General features: G+C 39.8%; 1 protein-coding gene across 1 annotated transcript; it reads left to right on the forward strand.

Moving 5' to 3' along the window:
• The first annotated feature begins 252 nt into the window (after positions 1-252).
• On the forward strand, positions 253-26,943 carry Amtn (amelotin). The gene is made up of 7 exons (XM_059274768.1): positions 253-415; positions 1,964-2,029; positions 3,342-3,431; positions 6,438-6,473; positions 8,022-8,048; positions 9,872-10,145; positions 26,807-26,943. Exons 1-7 carry the CDS (start codon positions 293-295, stop codon positions 26,941-26,943), a joined length of 753 nt encoding a protein of 250 aa, XP_059130751.1. The 5' UTR covers positions 253-292.
• Positions 26,944-27,252: the final 309 nt, after the last annotated feature.

The following is a 27,252-nucleotide window of genomic DNA, read 5'->3' on the forward strand; positions in this document are numbered from 1 at the left end:
TCAAATATTGCAAGAAAAATAAAAGCAGATGTGCACAGAACTAAGACTCAGAGATAATACAAGTCTTAGCAGGGGAGAGAACGGTCGCAGTAAATAAACGGGAGCTGGAGACAAGCACTGGAATCCCCCATGCCTCACCCCTTGACCTGGCATTTTCCCAGTCCCCAATTCCAAATCCAGGCAAGCATAAAATGCCTTGAGGACTTAAAACTGCTCCAAAAGAGTTTAAATGAATATCGTGTTTAGGGGACAGCCTGTTACCTTCCTGATCCAAAAGGATCCAAAACCTCAAATGCGTCCCTCCTGCTTTATCAAATACTTATATTCACAGAAGCAGATTAGTCCCACTCTGGGACTTCCTCCAACAACATCTCCAGATCAGGGGACACTACTGACCCGACAGCAAGCAAACCAGGTAAGCACCCGACAGCAGCAGTGACTTACAGGCCAGGAGAGGAAGCCCCGTAAGACTGGGGAATTCTTAAAAATCAAGATTTTCAGTCCCGTGCCTCATGCTTTTCCTTTGGAAGAAGTAAGAAAAGAAAGCCAAAGTACTTGCTTTGACATTTAAATGAAGAAAGCAAATCTGCCTCATTCTTTTTCCTTTTATATGAATTAGATGAGCAGGAATTTGTTTTAATCTAGAAATCTAAACTAAATCTAGAAAGCTTTGAAAAGTGGATGGCATCACCTATTTACAAAGCTGTGACCTCGCGATTCTGTGGCATTCCATGTGGTTTGCAGAAAAAATGACAGATTAAGAGGTGTGTAGAAAAATAACTACAGCTTTTCTCATGGCAGATTAAGAGATGTGTAGAAAAATAACTACAACTTTTCTCACGGCTCTCTCAATCTTTTTCTCCCCTCCCCCTAATTCCCTCCTACCATGTGTCCTGTGCGTGCATGTGCGTGTCTATGTGTGTGCATGTGTGTGTGTGCACATGTGTGTGTGGTGTGTGTGTGCACATGTGTGTGGTGTGTGTATGCATGTGTGTGCGCGTGTGTGTGCATGTGTGCGTGCTGTGCATGCATGTGTGTGTCTATGTGTGTGCATGTGTGTGTGTGTGTGTGTGTGCTGTGCATATGTATACATGTGTGGAGATGAGAGGCTGACATCAGCTGTCCTTTCTCTACCACTGTCTTCCTCTACTGACTAAGCTGGCAGGCCAGCAAGGCCGTGGGATCCCTCTTTCCCACCTCCGGCACTGGAATTACACGTGTGGCTGTTGACATGAGTGCTGGGAATCTGAACTCAGGGCCTCATGTTTGCACAGCAGATGCTTTACCCCAGAGACCTCCCCATGCCCTCTACCCCCGAGACCCTCCCATGCCCTCTCATGGTTTTCCTAAGTTTCATCACAACCAATGAGCTGATATGTTATGGTAAAACCTATTTTTTCAAGACATATTTAAATAACCTTGAAAATTGCATTCTCTTTTAGCTCCTATGTTCTCTACCCTTCCAACTCATACTCTCCTGTAAAGGACCCTGCCCTTGCCTTCATCTAGACTCTGGAATATTAGTCAAAAGTGTTAGAAGTCCAAGCTATTGGACACTGTAGCTATTGTACACTGTAGATCATTCAAGTTAATCAATCTAACTCCTTATAGAACCTGTAGCTTATACTATTAGAGACATTCTTTAGGGAAAAGAATATAAAATTGGATGTGCAAAATTAAGTACTAAAACAAAAGTATAAGTAAATAATAATCATAAATAAATCACCTGATAAATATCATTACCTTGCCATATTGCTAGGCCATCCAGAACCACACAGAGGACAATGAGGCCTCACACAGACAATTTGAGGGTAGTGAGAGAGCTTGAACCTTTGCCCTTGTTGATTTTGATGGTGAATATATACCTTTGCGAGCAGTATAAACTACCTGAGACTATCTACCATTGGCATTGCAGTAGAAACAGATAATCTCTTGTGTAATGCCCAGTTTCGATGCCCCGCAGGTCTTTCCTTCCATAAGTCTAATACCGCTAGCACAACTGCTCACCCTGGGGTCAGACCTGCAATTGGTAAGTACTCTTTTACATCACCTCACTCCCTTTTGTTTAATAAATACGGCACTTGATATTGAGCATGGAGGAGAGTCAAGAACACATAGAAACGTCTATCCACAAGTGCACATGCACACACTCTCTCTGCACATGGGCTGCAGGAGGAGCAAGAAGGTAGTCAAAGAGAGTCAGATGCCGCTCAATTCCTGGAAAGTTTTCCTCACAGGTCTCTATAGCACTGACCTCATTTTCATCTGCAATCTCCAAATCCTGATACCTCTCCTCTAAGATCCTGCCCCAGTTTCTGCACCAGACCCTCCTTGATGTCCCCTATTATATCTGCATTCCACATAAACCTACAATTGGTATTGTGACCCTCTGGGGTAACCATAGGACAGTAAGATCTTCATTCTGCTCATAGATATCTGTAAAGAGTCATCTGTCTGGGGAGGAAAAATGTTTCCCTCATGATTCTTCCCAGTGTTCAGACTTAAAGATACTATTAACCCATGCTCCAGACTCATTATATTGTGTCTCACAATTTTGTCTGGAAATACCTGTGAAATAATTCATTTATTAAGGGGAAAAAAAGCAATCAGAAAATGTCCAATAGCCATTATTGTATCCAGAAGGGGGTAAATTACCTGAATTATCTCAGATATGCCAAAGAAAAAATTTAACTCCTAAGGAAGCAGAGACAAGAAGGCTCAGTGTGGAAAAGCACTTGCCATAAAAGCCTGACAACCTAAGTTCAAAGCCCAGAAACCACATAAGGGAGAAGGAAAAAACAGATACTACAAAGTTGTCCTCTGACCTCCCCAAACACATGCTGTGGCATGAGCATATACACACTAAATCTTTTGCTTTTTAGTTTAATGTAGGGGTCTGAGAGATGGCTCGGTGGTTAAGAGCACCTGTAGAGGATTTGCAGCAGTGTGGAAGCCTCTGCGCTGCTCTTGAAGAAGACCTGAGACATGCTTCCCTGCATCCCGTAGATCAGCTCACAGCTTCCTATAACTCCAGCTCCAGGAGGCCCAACTTAGGCACCTACACACACACACACACACACACACACACACACTTTCTGACACATGCATGCACTTAATTAAAAATAAAAACAAATCTTTGTAATGAACCTTGTTGTGCTAGGAAACTAAACAAATATCTAAATTTCATCTCTGTGATTAATTACACACACAATAAAATATTACAAATTTACATAAGAAATCCTTCCTATAAAAGTATTTTTTACCTTTAGTAAACATATTTTGGGGTCCTAGACATTCAAACTGAAAGAAATGTAATGAAAATCTTCTTTGATGCCCCACAGCTCAACCCTGCCACTGGACCAGCACATGGTACACAGACGATTCCTTTTCCCCTAGGGCCGCTGAACAGACCACAGCAGCTGCAGCCCCAGGTAAGCCGAGAGAGAGGTAACTCTGAGAGCATTTTCTCTCAGCTGACGCTTCAGGGATCCAAGAGCCTTTTTCAAGGTTCTTAGAAACTATATGCAGATGATTTGCAGGTGTTTGTTCTATGAATATAAAATGGCATGAATTGTTTCCACACCTTAAAACACTCACTCACAATGTTATTTTTAATAACTGCATAATATGTTGCTATATACATAATTCCTTATTGTAGGAAATTAGGGGTTATTTTTCAAATTTTTGGCTTCTAAACTCATGTTATTATAACATCCTATAACTAGATCTATTGCTATATTGAGGAATGTTTCTTTGGAACTCAGTCTTGGACTTTTTGGAAACAAAGACACATAAATGTTTTGATAATAAAAATCTTGAGAATAGATTTTGCCCTCTGAAAAGGACAAAAGAAAAGGACCAAAGAAACAGGCAAATGAAATGTGAGCTTCCTGCCAGGCGGTGGTGGCACACGCCTTTAATCCCAGCACTCGGGAGGCAGAGCCAGGTGGATCTCTGTGAGTTCGAGGCCAGCCTGGGCTACCAAGTGAGTCCCAGGAAAGGCGCAAAGCTACACAGAGAAACCCTGTCTCAAAACACCAAAAAAAAAAAAAAAAGAAAAAAAGAAAAGAAATGTGAGCTTCCTTAATACACGATGCTGGTGCATTCATATACAGACTGTCCAGCTTCAGTCTCTGTTGCTACCCCACCCTAGCATGAAAATAAGAAGGAACAGGGTATGGGGGCTGGGAGGCTACCGTGGGGCACTGGAGAAATGGGGAGGAGAACCATAAAAACACACTGGGTCAAATGTCATGCTGGCATCTATTAGATCACATAATATGGTGATTTAAAAATTAAAGTATTTTAAAAGAAACAGATTCAACACAGCATCTTATTCTCCAGAGTCAGAAATATTTCTGGGCATGTTATAAAAGGTTTAGAAGATCTGACATTGCACATTCCCCAGCATGCAGGAATGTTAAGTCACAGAGTCCTCATTCTCTCTGGGGATGCTTCAGTGCCTCTGGGCCAGGCTATCCCAAAGGGTTTCCTTGGCTTTCTCCCAGGCCTAGCTCCAGTCCCTCCAACCTGCCTCTTCCTATGTAGAGTGGATAACTTTTTGGAAGTATTTTGTAGGCATATATTATACATAATGGCCCCATTATGACATTCTCATAAATGCATATTAAGTATTTTGATCATAACTACTTCCCATTACTTTCTATGTCCCTCTGCTCATCCTCCTCCCATTGACTGGCCTTCCTCTTTCCATCTAGTCTCCTTCTTCTTTCACATTTTTTTGTGTGTACATGTGAACCACTGAGCTTAATTAGGTTAATATACAGAAGCATAGGTGAGGTAGCACTTATAGGAACGTGGGCGACTTACCCGTGGCTATATCACTGAAGAAGATGTCTCTCTGCTGCCCCAGCAAAGATCCTCAGAGAGGGGCGGGGCCTCATGGATCCCTCCCCTGTCCATGACAGAATGTTGGCAAGTCCAATCTTATGCAGGGCTTGTGCAGGTACTCACAGCTGCTGAGAGTTCAAGAGTGAGACAGCCACATGTCCTTCCCACAAGACAGCACTGCACAGCGCTCTGTCCCTTCTATCTGTCACATGGCTATGCTTTCCTCCGAGCCTTCGAAAGGACGGTACAGAAGTCCCCCTTAGGACTAAGCACTCAGTGGTCTTTTTATTCTCAACACTTTGATCAGTTATGAGTCCCTGTCATAGCTGTTGCCAAAAAGAAGAAGAAGGAGGAGGAGGAGAGAGAGGAGGAGGAGAGAGAGGAGGAGGAGGAGGAGGAAGAGGAGGAGGAGGAGGAGGAGGAGGAGGAGGAGGAGGAGGAGGAGGAGGAGGAAGGAGAAGAGGAGAAGAAGAAGTTGTTTCTCTGGCCAAAGTTGATGACAGAAGTACTAATTTATGGGCATAAGCATAAATATTTGGAAAGCAATATAAAATCAGATAACTTTCTATGATACAAACCTATGTCTGTAATCTTTTCTACCAAAGGCCAACCTTGGTGGGGGAAAGATTACAGAACCACAAACCTAGTCAAATCCCAACTCTCTGTGTACACAGCCTGCATGGTGTGGGCAAGTAATTTTAACCTGGTGGGACTCACTTTCCTCAAAAGTTAAAACAGGCCTTAAAGTAGAGGCTTCCTCTAAACATTATAAAGATTAGAAGAATAAGTGTGTAGAACAGTTTGTGCCGCACAGTAAACACACGCGTGTTCATGGTCATTACTTCAGACAGCTTCCAATTAGTAACTAAGACAACGTATTTTCTTCACAGTTACACTGCTGAACAATTAAGTTACGTCTCCTTATCATTTTCGTTTATGCACTCACACGGTTCCCCTTTATATTTATTGGTTTTTGTTCCTTCCACTCCACTTTTCCATTGAAAAGAGATTTTAATTTGGTTTTCTTCAAAATCCTGTCCCTGCATCGCCCACGCCGACAGCTGGTTAGGCTTGTTCCATGCTGCTTTAGCTGCTGTTATATTTTGCTGTCAGGAGACAAGAAGCTGACTATGATAGGGAGATGTGTGCTTGTCACTGTTGGTGTGACAGACACTGCTGTGACAACTGAACTGAAAATGGTAAGATGAAGAGTCTGTCACACTCAAGTCTCTCAGGGTGGTACATACCAGGTTAAAAGTCAATTTTTATGATTTTTCCTGACACTGTGTATTTTCTATGGAAATTAAATTAAAATTTTAAGCCTCGAGTTCCTCTTTTATAAAACTTAGGCTAGTTTGTTTGTTTGTTTGTTGTTATTTGTTTGTTTGTTTGTTTGGAGTAGTAGAGAATACGACAGCATGCCAATTCCTCATCCATTTCAGCCAGCAACTCATAACCCAGTTAGCAGTACTTCTCACCCACCTTAAAGATCTCGACTATGTGTGTGGGTTGCTGAGCAAGTGTAACCTATAACCCACCTCCCAGTATTCTACTTTAACAGTGATTTTTGTCCCTTTATTTTTCAGATGTTACCCATCATTGTGGCACCACTTGGGGCTCAGGTAAGACCATCGTTAAACAGGCTGTGTTTTTTCAATTGCACATGTGCAGAACACGTCTCTTGTCTCAATTCACCAATCAGACACCAGGATTCTAACTCACTTTACACTGTGTGAGCACTAAGAATAGCAAGATATAACACTTACCTAGCCCTGGCTGACTGGCAAGTTCATTTCTGAGTTCTTCGTGGTACCATTTTAGTTAACAGTGACACAATCTCTTGTAGACAACATCATTACGTCCACTCTGAAAATGAGTGAGATATGGTTACTCCTCTAGCCACACCCTCAGTAAATGAAGCAACCAGTCATCTCCTAAACTTCACTGTCAAGAAAGAAATAACTTAATGGGATTAATATGATGACCCATGATGCAGGGGATTTATTTTTTAAACTTAAATCTATTTTAGCCATGTGTGTTTATCCCAAAATCCTCAACCCCTTTTTTCTTTCTTCTCATCCTATTTGTTTTTACAAAAGTTACTCTTGAGTTCACTGTTAAAACTACCAAGGACCAAGATCAGTACCAGCATAAGCATCAGATGGCAACTCCATTCCTAAAATGAGAGGCGAATATTAGTATGAAATCCCTATCAATCCTTTGTATTTAAACAGGCATCTGTATAGCTTATTAGGATGTCCTTGAATTTGCAATCCTCTTGCCTCAACCTCTGCAGTACTGGGATTATAGGAGTGTGTCATTCACTACACTCACCCACTCCTACTGTCTTTTTATTCCACATCTTGAGACTACATCTCAACAAAAGAAATTCTGAAGTGCAGCAAAGGTTTAGGTACCACATACTCCTTAAGTAATATTTGTGGTGTATAAAGATATAGCTAAACCTTAAATTTAAGACCAAACCAAAAAAGAAAAATTCAATGAACTACAACATAACCATAAATAAATACTACATAGTCATTTAAAATTACTTTTATTACAATTTGGCAGTAACACAGCGACGGGGTTGTTATGAAATACTAAGAGAATAAGAAAGGTGAAAAAACTATATAAATGATAGTTTCTATTACATGAAGGATAAATTTGTAGAAAACACCTGGAAAGACCATCATATAAATTATAGGATTATTTTAAGCCGGGCGGTGGTGGCGCACGCCTTTAATCCCAGCACTCGGGAGGCAGAGCCAGGCGGATCTCTGTGAGTTCTAGGAAAGGCGCAAAGCTACACAGAGAAACCCTGTCTCGAAAAACCAAAAAAAAATAAAATAAAATAAAATAAATTATAAGATTATTTTTTCTGTTGCTTTCTGTATTCTCCAGGCTCTTCTTTCCAATGTATATCTATCACCTAATAATATATATGTATGTATATGTTTATATATAGTTTTCAAAGGTAAATCACATTATTCAATAATAAAGACGAGCAGTCTCAAATCACCTGCTGACATGAGTTTTGTGATGTAGATACCAGACCATTTAATTTCTTTTTAATACTTAAAAGTATTTGAAGTTTTTGAGTTATATTATATACACTGCATTGAATATATTGAAACTTCTCTAATTGCTTCTGTTTGTCATTTTGCTTTTAGGGTACTCTCCTAAGCTCAGAGGAACTGGTAAAAAGAAAACCTTTTAATAAATTCTTCTCACTTCTCCCAGTGTCCTCTGCCCTTCAGGTTCTTTTGATCACATCCCCTCCCCTACATTCTCCTATAATGAGCTCTGCGTTTTCATAGCTCCCTGAATTTGATTATTCTTTCTCAGCTAAAGATTTCTGTCATCTTGATCCTACCACTTTCCATTCTTTAACTTTGCATTATCTTTCTATCTATTGCTATCAGACTCAGTAGGAACCCAGGGGGCCACTGAACACTTACAAACTTTATTTTGATTGAGTTAAACTTTATATTGAAGATTATACACTATTCTACAGATGTAGAAGCAGAATGATATAAATATTGACTCTGCAGGAGGGATTAAATCTGTTGCACTTTCCGTTTTATGAGATTTTTTTTTCTATATTCTGGTAGTGACGAATGAATTCTTCCCTATAAACACAAATAACTGAAGAATAGGAATTAAAATTCTTATTACCATCACTCATAATTACTATGCACTTATGCACACGTCATGTTTAGAGGCATTTATTTGGACTACTGTGGTATCTAAACATGACAACAGAAGTAAGTAATTGAGGTAGTATATAGAACACAGTTTTAAAATGGTTTTTATGTTATGAAAGTGGTATGTATTATATTTGCTATATATACCACCCTAAATAATAATCCAGTCACGGATCACCCTCTGCTTTGCCAGCACTAGCACATGAACATTCACATCTCCCTGCTGTTGGGCATTCTCACCTAACAAGTACCTTAGTCTCTTGTTTTAGCCCACACTCTACAAAGGACATACCCTTGACAGAATTGTGCAGATAAACTGAGGCTCAGCAAGCTTAAGTAAGTTGTCTCAAAGGAAAAAAATGTAGATCTAGATCCACAGCATGTATCCATTTTTATTAGTAGTTTTCAATCCATGGTAATAATGATATTTTCATACAACCTAAAATGCACACATGATTTCACAGTATAATACTTACTCTTACATAGAATGTGTTCTGATCATTTACAATCTTTTCTGTTAATCATAATTTCCATATTTCAAAACCATGTGCCATGATCCTGATGAAATCTTCTATGTTGTAATCTGCCTGTCTCACCTAGCAGGGATATGTCTCTGCCTTCAGGATCTCTTAAATCTGAGACAATGTTTCCCTACCTACCTACAGTCTTGCCATTGAGATCACCTCCGGATGACTTTGAGAACTAGCTTAAATTCAGATTACCAGGATGTAACCATAGAAGACTCCGAAAATGAGGTGTTCCTTCAGTTATCTCAGAAACTACCCAGGCAGCTCAAGTGCAGAGAGAACTACTCTGACAGAACACAGCAATGCCGTACAAAGTATGCTAAAGGAAGCTTAAAGGGATTCAAGCCAGGAAGGCAATGTCTGGTTAATCAACTTGCATTAATTTTCCCATTAACTTGTAGTCTCAAATTTTTATGGACCAAAAAAAAGATTGTATTTTAGGTCAAGGACAGATAGAGTTTATCAATGTTTTGTAGATTTTCTACCTTAGCACTGTCTCCAGACGTGCCTCATAACTTCCAGCTGTCCTTTTGTTATGACTGGCTTGCATTTCTAGTCCCCTTTTTGAGGAAAAGGAGGCCAGCAAAAAATCCCAGCACTAAAACCAGCAACAGACTTGGCCCTGACAAGGGCCCATTTCTGATGAATGTCAGGTCTTTGTGTTTTTCTCTGACTTCAGCCTCTCCCTTCTGCCGCTCCTATCCCACCTTGCTGTCCTCCGAAGAAAAAAAGATTAGTTAACCTTGTTTAAATGAGTTGTTTTTTTTTCTGTTTTCTTCCCTATTCTAGCCATTAGCCTCACAAATCTTCACAGGCCTCCTTATCCACCCCTTGTTCCCGGGAGGCATTCTGCCCTCCAGTCAGACAGGGGCTAAACCGGACGCGCAAAACGGAGTCCTTCCTACAAGACAGGCAGGAGCAAGCCAGGCTATACAGGGAACCACCCGGGGCCAAGTCACAACTCCCGGTGTCACAGATGATGACGACTATGAAACCAGCACCCCTGCAGGCATGAGAAGGGGCACACACACCACGGAGGGAACCACTCTAGACCCACCAAATAGTAAGTTGTCCCAGCTTACACCATGCTCATCACCAGGAAGGTCATCTGCAGAGTGGCAGAGAGGAGTTCTTTGCCTTTGCACTGACCAAAACAGACCTCAGTAGAGGCCAGGAGCCTTCTTTCTTCACAGGCATCATGACACAGGAAGGAATAGTTTACTAGGATACCAATGCAATGGTATCAACCCTAGAAGAAGACAGTCAGTTGCTAACTTCCACCACACATACAGTCACACACACACACACATGCACACACACATGCACGCGCGCACGCACAGGCGCGCGTGCACACACACACACACACACACACACACACACACACACACACACACACACGGGGCCTGTAACTAACTTGGAATGAGCCCTAGAATTTCTTAACCATAATATTGCAAGGAGCCACTGGTAATGGTCTGAAATTAACACAGTGGATACATGCTCATTCCCTTCATCGTGTGTAAGCTCAGTATGCTTTTACCTGCATCTAAAAATCACTTTGTTTCTTCTAGGAACTCAGTAAGCTGCTTCAGATCTCCTTGGCTAAAGCACATTCCATTTGGAGATTATATGTGAATCATCCTCATGAGTCACATGACAGAAAAGACTGAGACACAGTGAAAGGTCTTGGGAGGTAGAAATTCTTAGTTTATCTGAGACTTTGTTTGAAATTTCAGAAGATATATTCAATGAAGATAATGCCAAGTTCAAAAAAAATCATTAAATAGATCAATTTGTCTTTGAAATACTTTGTGTGCTACTTCAAATCTGAAAGATGTGTATATTAAAATATATTTTGAAAACTGACTTTTTTCTCATTTGGGGCTGGAAGAAAGTTGGATGCCTTCAGAAACTGCATTACTTCAGCACTTCTTCATGACTTTAAGCCTAGAACTTCCTTTGGAAGTGGGAAGTGTTTCTGCCAAGAAAGAAGATTCATCTGTGATGTGGGGATAAACTCTGGCCTATTCACAACCACCTTATAACATGCTTCCAGAAGAAAGAAATTTAATTTTCAATACGCAAATTGTTTATGCTAATTTACTGCAAACAACAGAAACAAACTGGTGCTGGCACACGAGCAGCTTTAGAGTCAAAGCTGTAGGATGTCGGCATTTGGAGTTTAACAGAAAAGCTGAGAATAGGAAACAGCACTGATACAAAAGCAATCACCCAGTCAGACCAGTATGAGACTCTTGTCCTATCCACCTAAAAGACAGAATTTAATCTGGTTAAATGTGTAACTCCGACAATTGCATTCATCCAGGTTGAAATTAAGCTCTCCCCTCCCATGTTGTGGGATATTTTGATCACACTCAGACATTTCCAAGACTGTCAATAAACTCTACTCTGAATCAGAGGGCAGAGCTAGCTACTAGCTGACCAGAATTAGCCATAGTGGTTCTCGAGGACCCAGGACATACAGACACAGGAAATAACAGAGAGGGGCTTAGAAAGATTATTGGCTTTTTTGACTGAGGAAGGAGAGAGAGAGAGGAGGTCACTGGTTGTTTCTCCAATGCTTCTCTAGTCAATCAGGTTTTTACTCCGATATCTGACTCCTGAGTTTTACTTAATAATCAAACAATATAAGTAACTGCTTCACCCCTACCCCCCCAAGGATCAGGCTAATAGCTTTTCTCAGGATATATATCTGGTCCTATCAGTATACAACAGACCTAAATAAGCATCATGAAATTTACTCCATCCCAAGTCCTTCAGTGATTAAAGATTTATCATCAGCATTTCATATTTACAGAATCTCAAACATGTATATGAATTATCTTTTTTGTGGTCCAACCTTCTTAAAAAATCAGCAAGAATGCTTTTAGTCTTGAAATCTCCTCATGTTTGACATATCAAAAGATGTTATAATTCTTTCATCTGCTTCTGTATTGAATGTTGGAAATTTTTCACAGGGTAAGATTCAGACAGGTAGAGTAAAAAGTAAAATAACACTTGAATGTTATTACAAAAATAGATTTACTTTGTCAATACATCCAAAGGATCACAGAGACCTTCCAGTGATCCTCAGATCAAATATGGAGAACAACTTTGAGCAATGTCACATCTGTTTACCTTTATCCTCTTCAGGTTACATATTTTGATCTTCACATATAGAAATTCCCACTGTTTGTTTTACTATCACAAATGTATGACCTAACACAGTAATTCTGATAAAAATCAATTTCATTCAATCCCCACCCCAAAATTAAAAATTGTAATAAACTTAATTATAAATGCTGCATATCAAATATATTACTGAGTGGAACGACTTTCCCTGATAAATGAGGCATCAGTGAAAACTGAAACTAACATTACCAATTTTATCATCTGAAATAAAAAACTAGTTTCAAATGTTTAGACATTCATTTCCCTTCTGTTAATGACATAAATGCCTACTTTTGCCAAGCACCATCAAACCCAGTCACACAGAGATATCAACTTTGACCTTTCACTTGGGAGGTCTCAGTACTTGGTGCATGAAAACACTGAGTGACAGCTGAAGCCACTTCTAAATGGAACATCCAGAAATAACTGTTCACAAACCATATAAATATACTCCACTAAGCCTAAATGAGATGTATCCTCAATTTAATTTTCATTAGGCACATCCAAAAAATACCTATGACCACACCAATGCCATCTGATGCAAGTCATAGTAAGACAAAGAAAACTCTAAGTGGACAGAAGTCATAACTAGCTGTGGTTAAACTATCTTAACTGTATCCTGGTAGCACAGCCTGTAATCCCAGGTAATAAGGAGGCTGAAGCAGGAGGATCACAAGTTCAAGCGCTGCCATAGCTATAGAGAGAGTTCAAGTCCAGCCTGGTCAACTTAGTTAAACCTTCTCACACTAAAAATATGAAAAGGACTAGGGGGCTAGGAGGGACAGCACAGAGGTTCGAGTGCTTGCCATCACATACGGTGCCAGATTTCAGATTCCCAGAGTCCAGTATAAAATGCTGGTGGGCCTGGTGGCCTCCTGGAATTCCAGCCTCAGAAGGTAGAGACAGGGTTCCCTAGAGCAAGATGGATACCAAGACAAGCCCCGGGGAAAAGCTCTGGGTTTAATTGGAGAGACCCTGCCCTATTGGTTAAGATGAAAAATCAATCAACAATGATTCCCAACAACTTCAAGTTTCCACAAGTGTATACACACCCACCTACACATGCAAAAAATGCATAAATACACAAAAAAAACTGAAAAAGTGGGGAAACGGGCTGGGTATTTAATTCAATGGTAGAGTGTGCTTGCCTAGCACATGAGAGGTCCAGGTTCAATCCTCAGTTATGAATAAAACATAGATGAGGTTACTTCTGCAAAGGCTACAAAACACAAGGGTTTGTGAGTCCATGAGTAGCATCATCTTAAGGCCTTGCTTGGAAGGGGTTGAATTAGTGAAGAATCCTAACTGACAAAGTATTAAACAAAGGGAAATAGTACATGCTGAGGGTGTGAGAAATATAAAGTGTTCTTAGAACATTGAATCCTAATTTAATTCTAATCCTAAAATAACCAACAAAGCTTGAACAAGGTAATAGATACAAAAGTCCAGAAGAGTGTTATTAATAAAATGCAATGCCAGCCTCCTAAATAATTTTAAATTTTTTAGTAGCCACATGAAAAAGATAAAAAATAAGTAGATGAAATTCATTTCACTAATAATCTTTTTATTCAAGATAACCAAAATACAATTTGATAAAAATTCAACATAAAGTTTTTGATGGCTCGTTTACCTTTTTTTTAATGCTACTAAATCTTTGAAATCTAATATGTATTTCCACTGAAGCCACATTTCAAGTTCTTAATGCAACATGCAGATGGGGAGTGCTATACTGAAGAGCATAGATCAAAATTTAAGGAAAGAATAACCACAGGTTAAAATTAAACATCAACATACTCGTGAAAACCACAAAACTTTAATAGAAGAAATTTTAAAAAATCATAAATCATGAGATATTTCATGTATGTGGGTAGAACTCATCATGTCAAGATGTCAGTTTTTGATCTACAGATTCAATACAATCTTATCTAGAAACCCAGTAAAATATTCTTTACATCAACCTAAAAATTAATATATATAATATATAACCCAAGATGTGAACCCTAATATAAAATGTGCAATCCAGCTGATAGTAATGTATCAAAATTGGATCATCAATTGCAACAAATGGACCACACTAATCAAGAAGCTGATGATAGGATTAGTAAGAAGAGAAAAAAAGAGGAACTGAAAAAAATCTCTACACTTTCTCCTCCATTTTTCTGTAAACTCACAACTGTTGAAAATCTCTTAATTTTTTTTAAAGTACATCCAAAAAACACCAATGGTTAGTATTTTAAAATATTTGCCTCACATTTGCAAATTGCTGTGATTTGCTAGTAATCTTCTCCCCCTAGTGGTTCAGAGGCAGTAAAACTACAAGTGTTTCACAAAGTAGAGCTAAGAAACAGTAATCCCAATCCTGAGACCAAGCAATACTGGCCACGAATTAAGTCTTAAATCTGACAGTCATCCATATAACAAGTGGAAACTGAAGTAATCATGATGGAAGATGATGAAGGGTGACATGTGGGAGAAGTCAGTGCCCTAGCAAAGTAAGAGAGTATCTGATACATGTCATACAAGAAAAACACTTAGAAAGAAGGAAAACAAATTATGTAACTGGTCCAGCTGAGGATGCCTTGGGTCTGAAGAACCTCATCAGCCAGGGAAGAGAAGTTCCATCAGAAGATCCATCAAAATGCAGGATTTTCTCTCAAGGAAACACTGGCAGATTTGACCAGTAAGATCAACCTAAGACACTGGGAGCCACATTCAGAAGACTGTGTTTACCCATTGCTCCTATCTATTTTTCCCATCAATTTATTAGCATTTTTGCTTCTAAAATTTTTATGTTGCTCCTGTTGCAATGTGCTATGCCAAATGTATAGCTCATAGTTTTCAACCATATTTTTTAAGGTTTGCTTTCAATTCCTTGAATGCAATCCCAGTTGTTTAAAGCAAAATATAATTTTACTTACCTTTATTTCATGCAGATTTTTTTATATGGATCAGTTTTTCTTCTCATTTTTCTTCATAGAATTTTGTCTCCTATTGATAGAGTGGGGATAGGGTACTCATGGAGATTGCTGGTCCCAATAGCTGATTGTTCTCTGAAACTCAGCCCCTATTATCCCATCTGGGACTTGGTGGCTAATTTGAATCAAGAACCTCCCTACATGGTGTTTGACTCCACCCTATGACAAATAAGAAGTGACTATTTCATAAAAATACAGACTAATCACAAATTAAGCATTAATAGTCCCCTCCTGTCCTAAAGGAAGCCAATAAGAATTGAAGGGGCGGGTGAGAGGGCTCAGCAGGTGGAGGCACCTGCTGCCAGTGTTGATGGCCTGAGTTCAGTCCCTGGGTCACACATGGTGGAAGGAAAAAACAGACTCCAGCCAACCGTTCTATGATTTCCACACACGTGCCATAGCATGTGGACCCACACATGTACACACACATACACACAATAAAAAATGTCATAAAAAATAATTTCATATGGAAAAACTTGTTAAGTGTTGTGTTCAGGTGTGTACACACATGTGCATACACACTAGATTCCAGAATGTCCTAGTCATTCTTCCTTCTTTATGTTTATGTGTGGACTGTCCCCCCCCTTACATATATGCTCCCCAGATAGTGGTGTTATTTTGGGAGGCTTGTGGAACCTTCTAGACATGAGACCAGTAGAGGATGCTGGGCCTGTGGGCTGGCCCTGAGAATTCTGGGACATCTCTGTTGCCAGTCTAATTCTGTGTCCTGAGTCATCCCATTGTGACCAGCTACACGTTCCTACCTCCACAGCCATGAGAGACTGCATCGCCTTAAACCATGATCAAAACAAACTCCTCCTGTCAATTGCTTCCCTAGGAATTCTGCTGGGCAATGAGAAAAGTAACTAATCCAATCTGCATTTGTGTGAGAGTTTTCATTTGAAAACTAAAATATTATAGTGTTGCTACAAAGAACATGCACTATTATCTAAACTTTTAAATCTTTCTTAATTTTTCTTCTTGTGTATATGCATGTGAGGTGTGTGCACATGTATGCGCAAGGTAGCCAGAGACATGCATCAGGTACCCTGCTCTATCGCTCTCCACATGTTCCCTGAGATGGGCTTTCTCACAGCATGGGGAGCTGGGCTGCCTCTGCCTCCCGAGGGCTACATTAAAGGCCTGTGTGCTTGTCCGGCTGCCAAAATTTTCTCTTTTCACTAACATCTCCACGAGCCCTCCTAGAGCCTACAATACTTCCTAAGCTGTGGCAGCATAGCCAATGGTGAATCTTAGAGTTACCAATTGATTTTTATGACTACTTCTTAAAACAGGAGTAAATAAAAATTAGCCCTTAAAAGTACAAGAAACAGAGTAGGTCAGTTCGGATTGTCTCTCGACCATTGCCAGCAGTCTGTTGTGGGGGTATCTTTGTGGATTTCTGTGGGCCTCTCTAGCACTTTGTTTCTTCCTATTCTCATGTGGTCTTCATTTACCATGGTCTCCTATTCCTTGTTCTCCCTCTCTGTTTTTGATCCAGCTGGGATCTCCCACTCACCCAAGCTCTCTTTCCCTCGACCCTCGCCCTTCACTACCCCCACTCCTGTCCAGGCTGTTCATGTAGATCTCATTCCATTTCTCTGTCGTTGGGCGATCCCTGTGTCTTTCTTGGGGTCCTGTTTTCCAGGTAGCCTGCCTGGTGATGTGAGTAGCAGTCCAGTCATCCTTGTTCCACATCTAGTATCCTGTTATGAGTGAGTACATACCATGTTTGTCTTTCTGAGTCTGGGATACCTCACTCAGGATGATTTTTTCTAGATCCATCCATTTGTCTGCAAACCTCATGATGTCATTGTTTTTCTCTGCTGAGTAGTATTCCATTGTGTATATGTACCACATTTTGTTTATCCATTCTTCAGTTGAAGGGCATCTAGGTTGTTTCCATGTTCTGGCTATTACAAACAACGCTGATATGAACATAGCTGAACAAGTGCTCTTGTGGTGTGGTTGAGCATTCCTTGGGTATATGCCCAAGAGTGGTATAGCTGGATCTTGGGGGAGATGGATTCCCAATTTTCTAAGAAATCGCCATATTGATTTCCAAAGTGGTTGTACAAGCTTGCATTCCCACCAGCAGTGGAGGAGAGTTCCCCTAGCTCCACATCCTCTCCAGCATAAGGTGTCTTCAGTGTTTTTGATCTTAGCCATTCTGACAGGCGTAAGGTGGTATCTCAGAGTTGTTTTGATTTGCATTTCCCTGATGATTAGGGATGTTGAGCAATTCCTTAAATGTCTTTCAGCCATTTGAGTTTCCTCTGTTGAGAATTCTCTGTTTAGTTCTATAGCCCATTTCTTAATTGGACTGTTGGGCATTTTGATGTCTAATTTCTTGAGTTCCTTATATATTCTGGATATCAGTCCTCTGTCAGATGTGGGATTGGTGAAGATCTTTTCCCATTCTGTAGGCTGTCGCTTTGCTTTGTTGACTGTATCCTTTGCCCTACAAAAGCTTCTCAGTTTCAAGAGGTCCCATTGATTGATTGTTTCTCTCAGTGTCTGTGCTACTGGTGTTCTATTTAGAAAGTGGTCTCCTATGCCAATGTGTTCAAGACTACTTCCTACTTTCTCTTCTAGCAGGTTCAGAGTAGCTGGATTTATGTTGAGGTCCTTGATCCACTTCGACTTAAGTTTTGTGCACGGTGATAGATATGGATCTATTTGCAGCCTTCTACATGTTGATATCCAGTTATGCCAGCACCATTTGTTGAAGATGCTTTCTTTTTTCCATTGTACACTTTTGGCTTCTTTGTCAAAAATTGTATGTTCAGTGTGTCTATAGTTTGTGCTTTGTAGCTTGTTTATTGTATGTCTGATCTGTGTCTGCCTCTGTTGCCTGTCCATATTTCTTATTTCCTGTTTGTCTCTTACAAAGGTTGTTGTCTATATTTACTGAACAAAATAGAAAACATGGTATGGGAAAGGAGCAGAGATACTTTTATATACTCTGGTGATGGGATGGCCAAACACCCTAATTGTCGTGCTAGAAACCTCATCCAACTACTGATGGATCTGGAGGCAGAGATCCATGACTAGGCCCCAGGTGGATCTCTGGGAGTCCAATTAGCGAGAATGAGGAGGGTTTATATGAGAGAGAATTGTTGAGACCAAGGTCGGATAAAGCACAGAGACAAATAGCCAAACAAACGGAAACACATGAAATATGAACCAATGGCTGAGGGGTCACCAACTGGATCAGGCCCTCTGAGTGGGTGAGACAGTTGATTGGCCTGATCTGTTTGGGAGGCATCCAGGCAGTGGGACCGGGTCCTGTGCTCATTGCATGAGTTGGCTGTTTGAAACCTGGGGCCTATGCAGGGTCCCTTGGCTCAGCATGGGAGGAGGGGACTGGACCTACCTGGACTGAGTCCACCAGGTTGATCTCAGTCTGTGGGGAAGGCTTTGCCCTGGAGGAGATTGGAATGGGGAGCGGGCTGGGGGGAAGGTGAGGGGGGCGGGAGGGGGGAGAACAAGGGAATCTGTGGCTGATATGTAGAACTGAATTGTATTGCAAAATAAAAATTAAAAAAAAAAAAAAGTACAAGAAACAGAATTAGTGACCCAAATCCCATCACTTATATGTTACTACCATGGACTCTTGGATGACTATTTTCTCAAACAACTTCAGTAATTACATTTTAAAATACCTTTAAAATGCTTTATTGATTACCTACACTTACTCACCAATTTCCTAACATAGCTAAAGAAATTTTATATTTGAAAGCTTTACCTGTGTGGACATATTCAAATAAAAAGTAAAATTGGAGTTTCCTGTTACTTCGTTTTGGTTTGGTTTGGTTTTTCTCCTTCTCCCAACCCCCAAACTGGAATTGGTGCAAGGATTTGATTTTTTTTTTCAGATTCCTCCTCCATTGCTCCAACATAATTACCAAGGGTGACAGAGGCAGGATGTTTGGTAAGAAAAGGAAGCACTAGTTTTTCAGAATAACCTTGACAAATGAGGAAGATCTGACTGACTTGCAAGCCCTCGCCTCCCAGAATAATTCCGGATCAATCAGCCCTCACCCATGGGACAGCAGACAGAAGAAACAAACCTGATCTGGGCCTCTAAGGTAAAGAAAATTTAGCAAACATGGAAAAGACTTGAGTCCAAAGGGAACTTTACTTCCTCCTACCAACAGGAAGTAAAATGTATAGACAAAACACTCTTGAGTTGATGAAGGATGGATGGCCCGATGCTTGATGCCTGTCTGCGAGTGGAACCCATGAGGGTGAGTGGCTGCGGCCACACCCATGGGACTCCTGGCAGGAGTTGTGTGTGTTCTGTGAGCTGTGTACGTTTGAGCAGCTGTGTGAGACGGTTTAATAATGCAGTCTCTCCTCACCTGCTTCCACTTCTGCAGCGTCCACCAGGAAAACCCCATATCCTATAATAAGCACCAGCACACTCTTTATCACTACTCAAATCAGACTTTGTGTCAGCAAGCTTCATCTGGTTAATTACGGATCATTTTGTCAAGTCCACACCCTGTCTGCCCCCCATACTGTAACTGTGCCTCATTTGCTTTTCAAAGGAATGTCTCACCAGACCATCTGAAACTGGTTATTCAGTCTGAAAAAAAACACGCTCAAGGAAGCTTCACTATACTCAGCAACCAGCCAGCACAGGAGCCTGCTGAGCATTACCAACTTACACTCTCATAGGGATCAAATCTCGGTCTTTAAAACATCATAACATTAAGCACATTTAGCGTCTTTACATTTCAACAAATTATGTGTTTTAAATAAGCCAAAGAAAACACCATAGTACACACATGACACGTTCAGAAATGTGATCATCTCCCTCATACTCCTTGTTCTGCAATTTCTACTTGTGTTAATTGTTCTCCCACAGTTCCTGATCTCTTCCCCTCACCATCACATAGAATAGGGAGTGAACTCTGTCTGCTTCAACTCCCAGACAAAACTTCAAAGAACACTGGCATTAGCCACGTGTAGACTACTTTGCAACCTTTCTAACACACACTAGCAATGTGATAACCTTGACTATTATAATTCATTGCATCACAAATATACTCTGTTTTCCTGACTATATGAGCAAGAGAACTTGACTTCCTCCCCCAGCGCCATCTCTTTTTAGATAGAGTTTTATTATGTAGACCTGGCTGGCCTCAAACTTGTGGAAATCCCCCTGCCTCTGCCTTGCCAGTGCAAGGATTCTAAGTATGGGCCACCAAGCATAGCTGATTTTCTACTTTTTACTTTCTGTAAATAAGTAAGTTTTTTATGAAGAAAGAATTGCTCCATATCCACTGGCAACTTCCTATCTTACAGCCTGCATCTAGAAATATGTAAATCACTGATGCTAACAACAATTGCCATGTCTCATAGACGATAAAATGAGATATGAATTTAAAGCAATCAGGCAAAGACTAAAGCGATATACTTGCCATCCTCTTCAATAACTACAAAGTGAAAATAAGCATATTGGATTACTTAATAGGTCTAAGATGAAACAATTAATTGTAAAGGGAAGATTCATCAATGTCCATGTCAAGAAAGATTCTGCAGAAAATGAAATGTTCGTTCTCCTCCAGGAACAATTCTTTGCAGTGACAGTATGGCTGTGCACAACCCAGACTGCATCTGCTTTCTGTGTTGAAGTGGCCCCTTTACAAAAGAAAATCCCAACTACATCCTAGCATTTCTTTTTTTTGTGAAGGTCCAATTAGAGCTATACCATTAGGCTAACAATTAAATTAAGATAAAGAAGATTAATTAAACTTGTTATTTAATAGAATGGCTTTATTTGGAAATAATTTTAGGTTTGTAGAAGCAGGCTAGTGAGATGGCTCAGTGAGCAAGGGTGCTTGCCACCGAGCCCAATGACTTGAGTTCAATCCTCAAAAGCCACATGGCAGAAAGAAAGTACCAATTCTCATGGATTGCCCAGAGAGACAGAGAGAGAATTCAAAATTTTAGGCTTATAGAATCATTGGAAAAATAATGGATTAGGTTGCTACATATTAACCAACCAGTTTCCCACAATATTAGAAACTTAAACAGCCATAGTACTAAGAAATGAACATTAGGGCTGGAGACATGACTCTCTGGTTAAGAGCTCTTGCTGTTACAGAGGACCAGCATTCAAATCCCAGCACCCACATCAGGTGGCTCACAACTCCCTGTAACTCTAGCTTAGGGGTTCTAGACGCCCTCCTTTGGCCTTTACAGGCACCTGAAAGCATGTGCATGCATATACACTACAGATAATAAAATAACAGAATCTTTTAAAAGAAAGAAACTAATGTTAGCAACACATGATTATCTAAGCTGCAGATTCTTTTTTCCAACATAATATTTTTATTGATTATTTGGGAATTTCACATCATACACCCTGATCACACTCACTTCTTAGTCCTCTCAGGTCCACCCTCCCCCACTTTTATGACCTCCCCCCCCCCCAAAAAAAAAGCAGAAGAAAAAAGTCCAATTAGTGTTGCCCATGTACTCACTGGAGCATGGTCAAACTCCCAGTGGCCAGCCCCTTAAAAAACAACTGAGTTAGTTGAAAACAAGCCTAAGCTAAGGCCAAGCTTTCATAATTAATAATAAGTTTCCATGTCATTATTTGTGGGTTGCAGTCTAAGAAATTCCAATGACAAAGTACTACTATACATGAATGATACCTGCAACCTTAAACAGAGGAGCTTCTTCTTACAAAGAACAGTCATGAATGAAAAGATTCTTGGCTGCTCACGGTGCCGAAAGGGAGATGGCTGAGTGACCAGCCCTAAACAACAGGATATATTCCACCCCATCTGTGGCTCAGGAAATGTCACAGAAAGGATAAAAATAATTCAAAGGCTGAAAGGTAGGGAGAAGAGCAGCACAATGCACTGGGCCTGCCCAAGGGCCGACTGTCAACAGTCTGAAATGAATAGTGGGGGTGGGGGGGAGGGGTGGAAACCCTCCCTCTCCCTGTTGAAGGGCTGACTACTGATGGAGTCTAGAGCACGGGCAGTCAGGATCTTCGAATGTCTACCCACTGGCGAGCTCACCAGTCTTCACTGGACAATTTCATACCCATGGTCACACAGATGGTTAAACTGTTAAACTCAGCGGGTCACAAACAGAACAAAATGGCATTAACGTGGGAAAATGACTTGTAGAAAGGAGGGGGAACTGACAGGAGTGAGGGGGATAGGAGAGGTGGGGGGAAGAGTAATGAGAGTGGGTTACACACTTGTATGAAGTTGTCAAAGAAAAAATTTGACTAGTAAAAAAAAAAATCTATGTCTAAATACCATTCCAGAGTAATCACATCAAAATCTTTAAGGGTGGAGTCTACTAATAACTACTTGGGACCAAAATATATGATGAATATTTTGTTGAATAAAGCTGACTGTATAACTAATGAACATGTTGGTATTAAAAATATTACAAGAAAATATAATATAATACAAATCTTAACCATAAAGCTATTGGATTTAGTATAATTTTAATTATTGCATCATTAGTTCAACAATTTAATTATTTATTGTAATATGTACTGGGTACTAGTCTAATAGATTCATGATATAATTCAGTGAATAATTTTTAATTACATTCTCTGAGAATCTTACATTACATATATTATGTATCTAAAAGTAAAATTAGATATATCCAAATTTGAGTCTAAGTTGGTTCTGGGTAATCTTTTCTTTTCTCCTTTAAACATTTCTGGGTTTTTTATTGCAAAAACAAATAAAAATATGTATTTCCTCTAATATATTACATGGTATAAAATTATCACTATAAAAATCAATTTTTTAAAAAAAACCATAAAGCAAGCCCTCTTGCCAAGTTCAAATTTGTTTCCTTTCTGACAGTTTGCATTTCTCTACCAATTGCATTGATCCAAAGGTGGACCTTGGACTCCCCCTGCTGGCCAGAAATATCTACAGCCAAAACCTGAACAGTGAGAATCCAGGGGAAAAAAATCAAATATAGCAGCCACTTTATCTACACATTAATCTGTCCCTCGATCAATCAAAAGACAATTACCATATGCATGGCATATGACAGACAATAGGTGAATATTGTGTAAAAGAAAAAATGCGGTCCTTGAGATACCCTACAGTTTTCTACATGAAAAATAAATTTATTGACACTATACATCAAGAAAAAGGGACAACTCTCTACCAAGAAAGGGTACATGGTATGTATTCATACTGGGTGCTAAAAACAAAATATGTCTCCATGAACAACAAGGAACACTTTTCCACAACTATCTCTGGGAAGTACTGCAATAGTTAAACTTCAACTTTCCGTAAACTACTACAATCTGTATACAGTAAAAGACCTGGCACTAAAACAGAAGCCCGATCCAAGACTTGAGAAGTCACAGGTGAAATGTGATCAACTGTCCCAGGAAAAATCAGGCATGTTCATATTTTTTTCTTAGACACGGCTACAAGGTGTCCCTAGACCGAAATCCTGGCAGAGTCTCTAGTCTCAGCCTGCTTGTTCTGTTGCCTGACCATCAGTGACCTATTTGAGTCAAACAACAGGCTTGCGTTACAGGAACGGCACCCCTAAACAGAACACTCACTGAAATGATGCTATAACTACAATCCATGGAGAGAGCTGGGCGCAAACTACACCTCTCTTGCAATCATTGGAAGACTGCATTGGTTTTCCAGTCAGACTCTCCTGGGAGCTGCTCTCTGTTCTGAAAACAATAATAGGAAAGCATCACCAGGGCACCTGAGCAATAATATACACTTCCATCACCACATTTGCACTCAAGGCACATATATTTTAGCAAAAATTGGAGACACTATTAATGTTCTTTGATATCCATAAAAATGCAGCATTCTCATCTTATTTTACTAATAATTCTATTGGCTTAAATTTGTGCCATAGAAAGTTAGTTGTCAAAATTAACTTTTGAAGTTATTTTTAATTGCTTATTGTTTTTCAGCCTCACATTTTCTACTTTTTTTGATTCTATAATTCCCATATCTAACATGAAATTTCTCTTTACTGCTCTTTCTTTTTCCCGTGGCTCTCCAACTTCCTGCTGACTGCCAAAGAGGATAGTCTCCATGGCCCTCGTGGGTCGAAATAGTGCACCTCAACATGCAGTTTCAAGGTAAAAGCTGTTTTCTGGACTACCCTGTCTCATCTCCCTCCCACAGAACACAGGGAATTATTTAAACACATGCTCACAAAACAAGGCCCAGTTCTTTGCAAGCACTCCTTACTTCCTCATTCTCCCACTCCAACAATCTATAATTTGTCTAGACATGGTATCCTTGCAGGTAAGGTCATTTTCCTCTTTCATCATTCGGAGACGGCTCTAGCCTGCCATTATTTACTCCAGCAGCAGTTTGTTGGGTGGGTTTTTTTCCCTAGTTTCTGCTGCACCTCTGATCTTCCAGCACAGATGGTAATTGTGCTTCTTGATTCTGTCTCACATGGTTCCAGGCAAACATCTCACTATAACTTAGGCCACCTGCTGCTCAAGCATTATGGATTGAAATTTGCATTTTATCAAACCTTTCATTCTCTTCTAAACTGTACTGAGGACATTGTGTCTTTATGTAATATAATTTAGCTTTGCAATATATGTATGGGTATATTATCCCAGAATTTCGTTTCAGGAAAGAAAATAAATGTTATGAAAAGACTGACTTGGGGTCTAAAGGAACAATTTTTTTTTTACTTTTTTCCAACCTTTCTTCTATATGAGACCTGTGGTCCAATCTTTGCCTCAAGGTTTATTCAAGATGCTTTGCAAATGGGTTTAACATTTAGTCCTGTCTATAAAGGCTTCCTCCCTAAAAAAACCTGAAAGGGTCTCTAAGAAACATGGCTCTGGGGTTGGGGATTTAGCTCAGTGGTAGAGCGCTTGCCTAGCAAGCGCAAGGCCCTGGGTTCGGTCCTCAGCTCCAGAAAAAAAAAAGAAAGAAAGAAAGAAACATGGCTCTACTTGCTGTATTAATTGACACTTAATTTCACACTGCTTTGAACTACCACCTTTGATTATGGGTGAGTGAGGGTGTGTGTGTGTGTGTGTGTGTGTGTGTGTGTGTGTGTGTACAAGTATGTGTATAATTATCTCACCAACTGTGCTGTATATTTCTGGAAGTAAAATGATTTTCCATGATCTTATGCTACATTTTATATAAAGTTAGTTCTCAATAGATTCTGGTTGAGTGAATTAACTTTTAAGCTTCATATGGTGGTCTAGTTCTTGGCACATCTATCTACTATAACACCTAACTGACCAAACTTAAGATTTTTTACATGCATGATTCTCTCAAACACTGGTAGCTCCTTGAGGAAGGGACCATGCTTACTCACGTTTACAATGGCATGTAAAATAAAATTTGGACAAAAAGTAAAAACAAATATGTTCAAATTATAAATCAATCATAATCCTGACAAAGATTAACACAGTTTCTGTATTTCTTTTCAATCATTTTGTATTCATCTATACATCTATGATTTTACAGAAGTAGGATGATATAACAGTAGTAGATATTTTCCCAGTTTTCAAGTTTTATCAGTGATTTTTTTAAAAGTCAATCATATAAGTTCACAAATGTTGGTCAAAAGACCCCTTTATAAAACTCTGAAAAAGTATCATGGGTTCCAAAAAGTTTGAGGATCAATACTAAGAAAAAAATTTAACATTAAAATAACAACAAAAATCATCTTAACACAAAAAAATTCACATGAAAAATAGTATTTCATAAAACAAAAATGTTTATCAACAATAGAGATCCTAGTTGTATATGTTTATGAGCCCTAGACCCTCACATCTGTTTGTGCAGGCATTCTGTGATCTTGTACAATGTTTGTCCTCTGGACTATGGAATCATCAGAGAATGAGAAATAATATGGGAAATGACATCTAAATTATAAAAATAATATTGAATTCTACATTAAAAAGAGGATCAAGGACCCTCATATGTTCACAAGCCACACTGGAAGAACCACTGCCCCACAGTATAAGGTGTGGGTAAGAAAATGTCAGTGGCATCTACTTTCTGGACAGGTACTACTAACCATTCCTAGAGTTCCATGTTGGTTTGGTTACTACAAGTCAACCCTCAAGTGCTGAGTGTACCTAGGGTCACAACCCAATCCCAGAGGACAGCAATGCACATATGGACCATCGTATCTCAGGCTCTTACAGCCACAATGGCAATAAAATAACCTCAGCCTTAGCTGGACTAGCTGTTGGGCTAAGTATCAGCAAGAGATAGATACTCTTCACAGTTCCAAAGAATATACTTATTTTTTTAAAGAAATCATTAGATCTTTAGCTAGAAATAAAATGTTGCATGTTATCTACAATGGTTAATTTTATCTATAACTTGACTGGGTACTAGACCACATAAACATTTAGTTAGGTGTGTCTTTAAGAGTGTTCCTGGATAGGATAATATTAACAGTGGAGTCAGACTACTGAGTAAACCCAAAATACCCTACCCTTCCTGCATGGGTCTAATCCAAACAATACAAGTCCTACATTGAACAAAACAGTCAGCCAACTGAAATTTCTCTTGCCTGTGCATGAGCTGTGGCATTGGGTTTTTCCCATTTTCAGATTACACCGAAACATTAGCTCTGCTAGGTTTCAAGTTTGCCTGCATAGGAATTAGAACTAACTACACCATTGATTCTCCAGGCCTACAGCAGACCAAATTCATATTTACAGACTTGTCAGCCTCCTTTAGGATGTGAGCCAATTCCTTACCATAAATCTTGCTATGTATCTATCTATACACCCTATTTGTTCTGAGTCTCTGAAAACCCTTGACTAAAAAGGCAAGTTATAGAGACCAACATTGGTAGTGTCCAGACGAATATGAACTCTTTTTTTTTTTTTTTTTTTTTTTGGTTTTTCAAGACAGGGTTTCTCTGTGTAGCTTTGCGCCTTTCCTGGGACTCACTTGGTAGCCCAGGCTGGCCTCGAACTCACACAGATCCGCCTGCCTCTGCCTCCCGAGTGCTGGGATTAAAGGCGTGCGCCACCACCGCCCGGCCTGAATA

This window comes from Peromyscus eremicus, chromosome 10, assembly GCF_949786415.1.
Source record: "Peromyscus eremicus chromosome 10, PerEre_H2_v1, whole genome shotgun sequence".
Lineage (NCBI taxonomy): Eukaryota > Metazoa > Chordata > Mammalia > Rodentia > Cricetidae > Peromyscus > Peromyscus eremicus.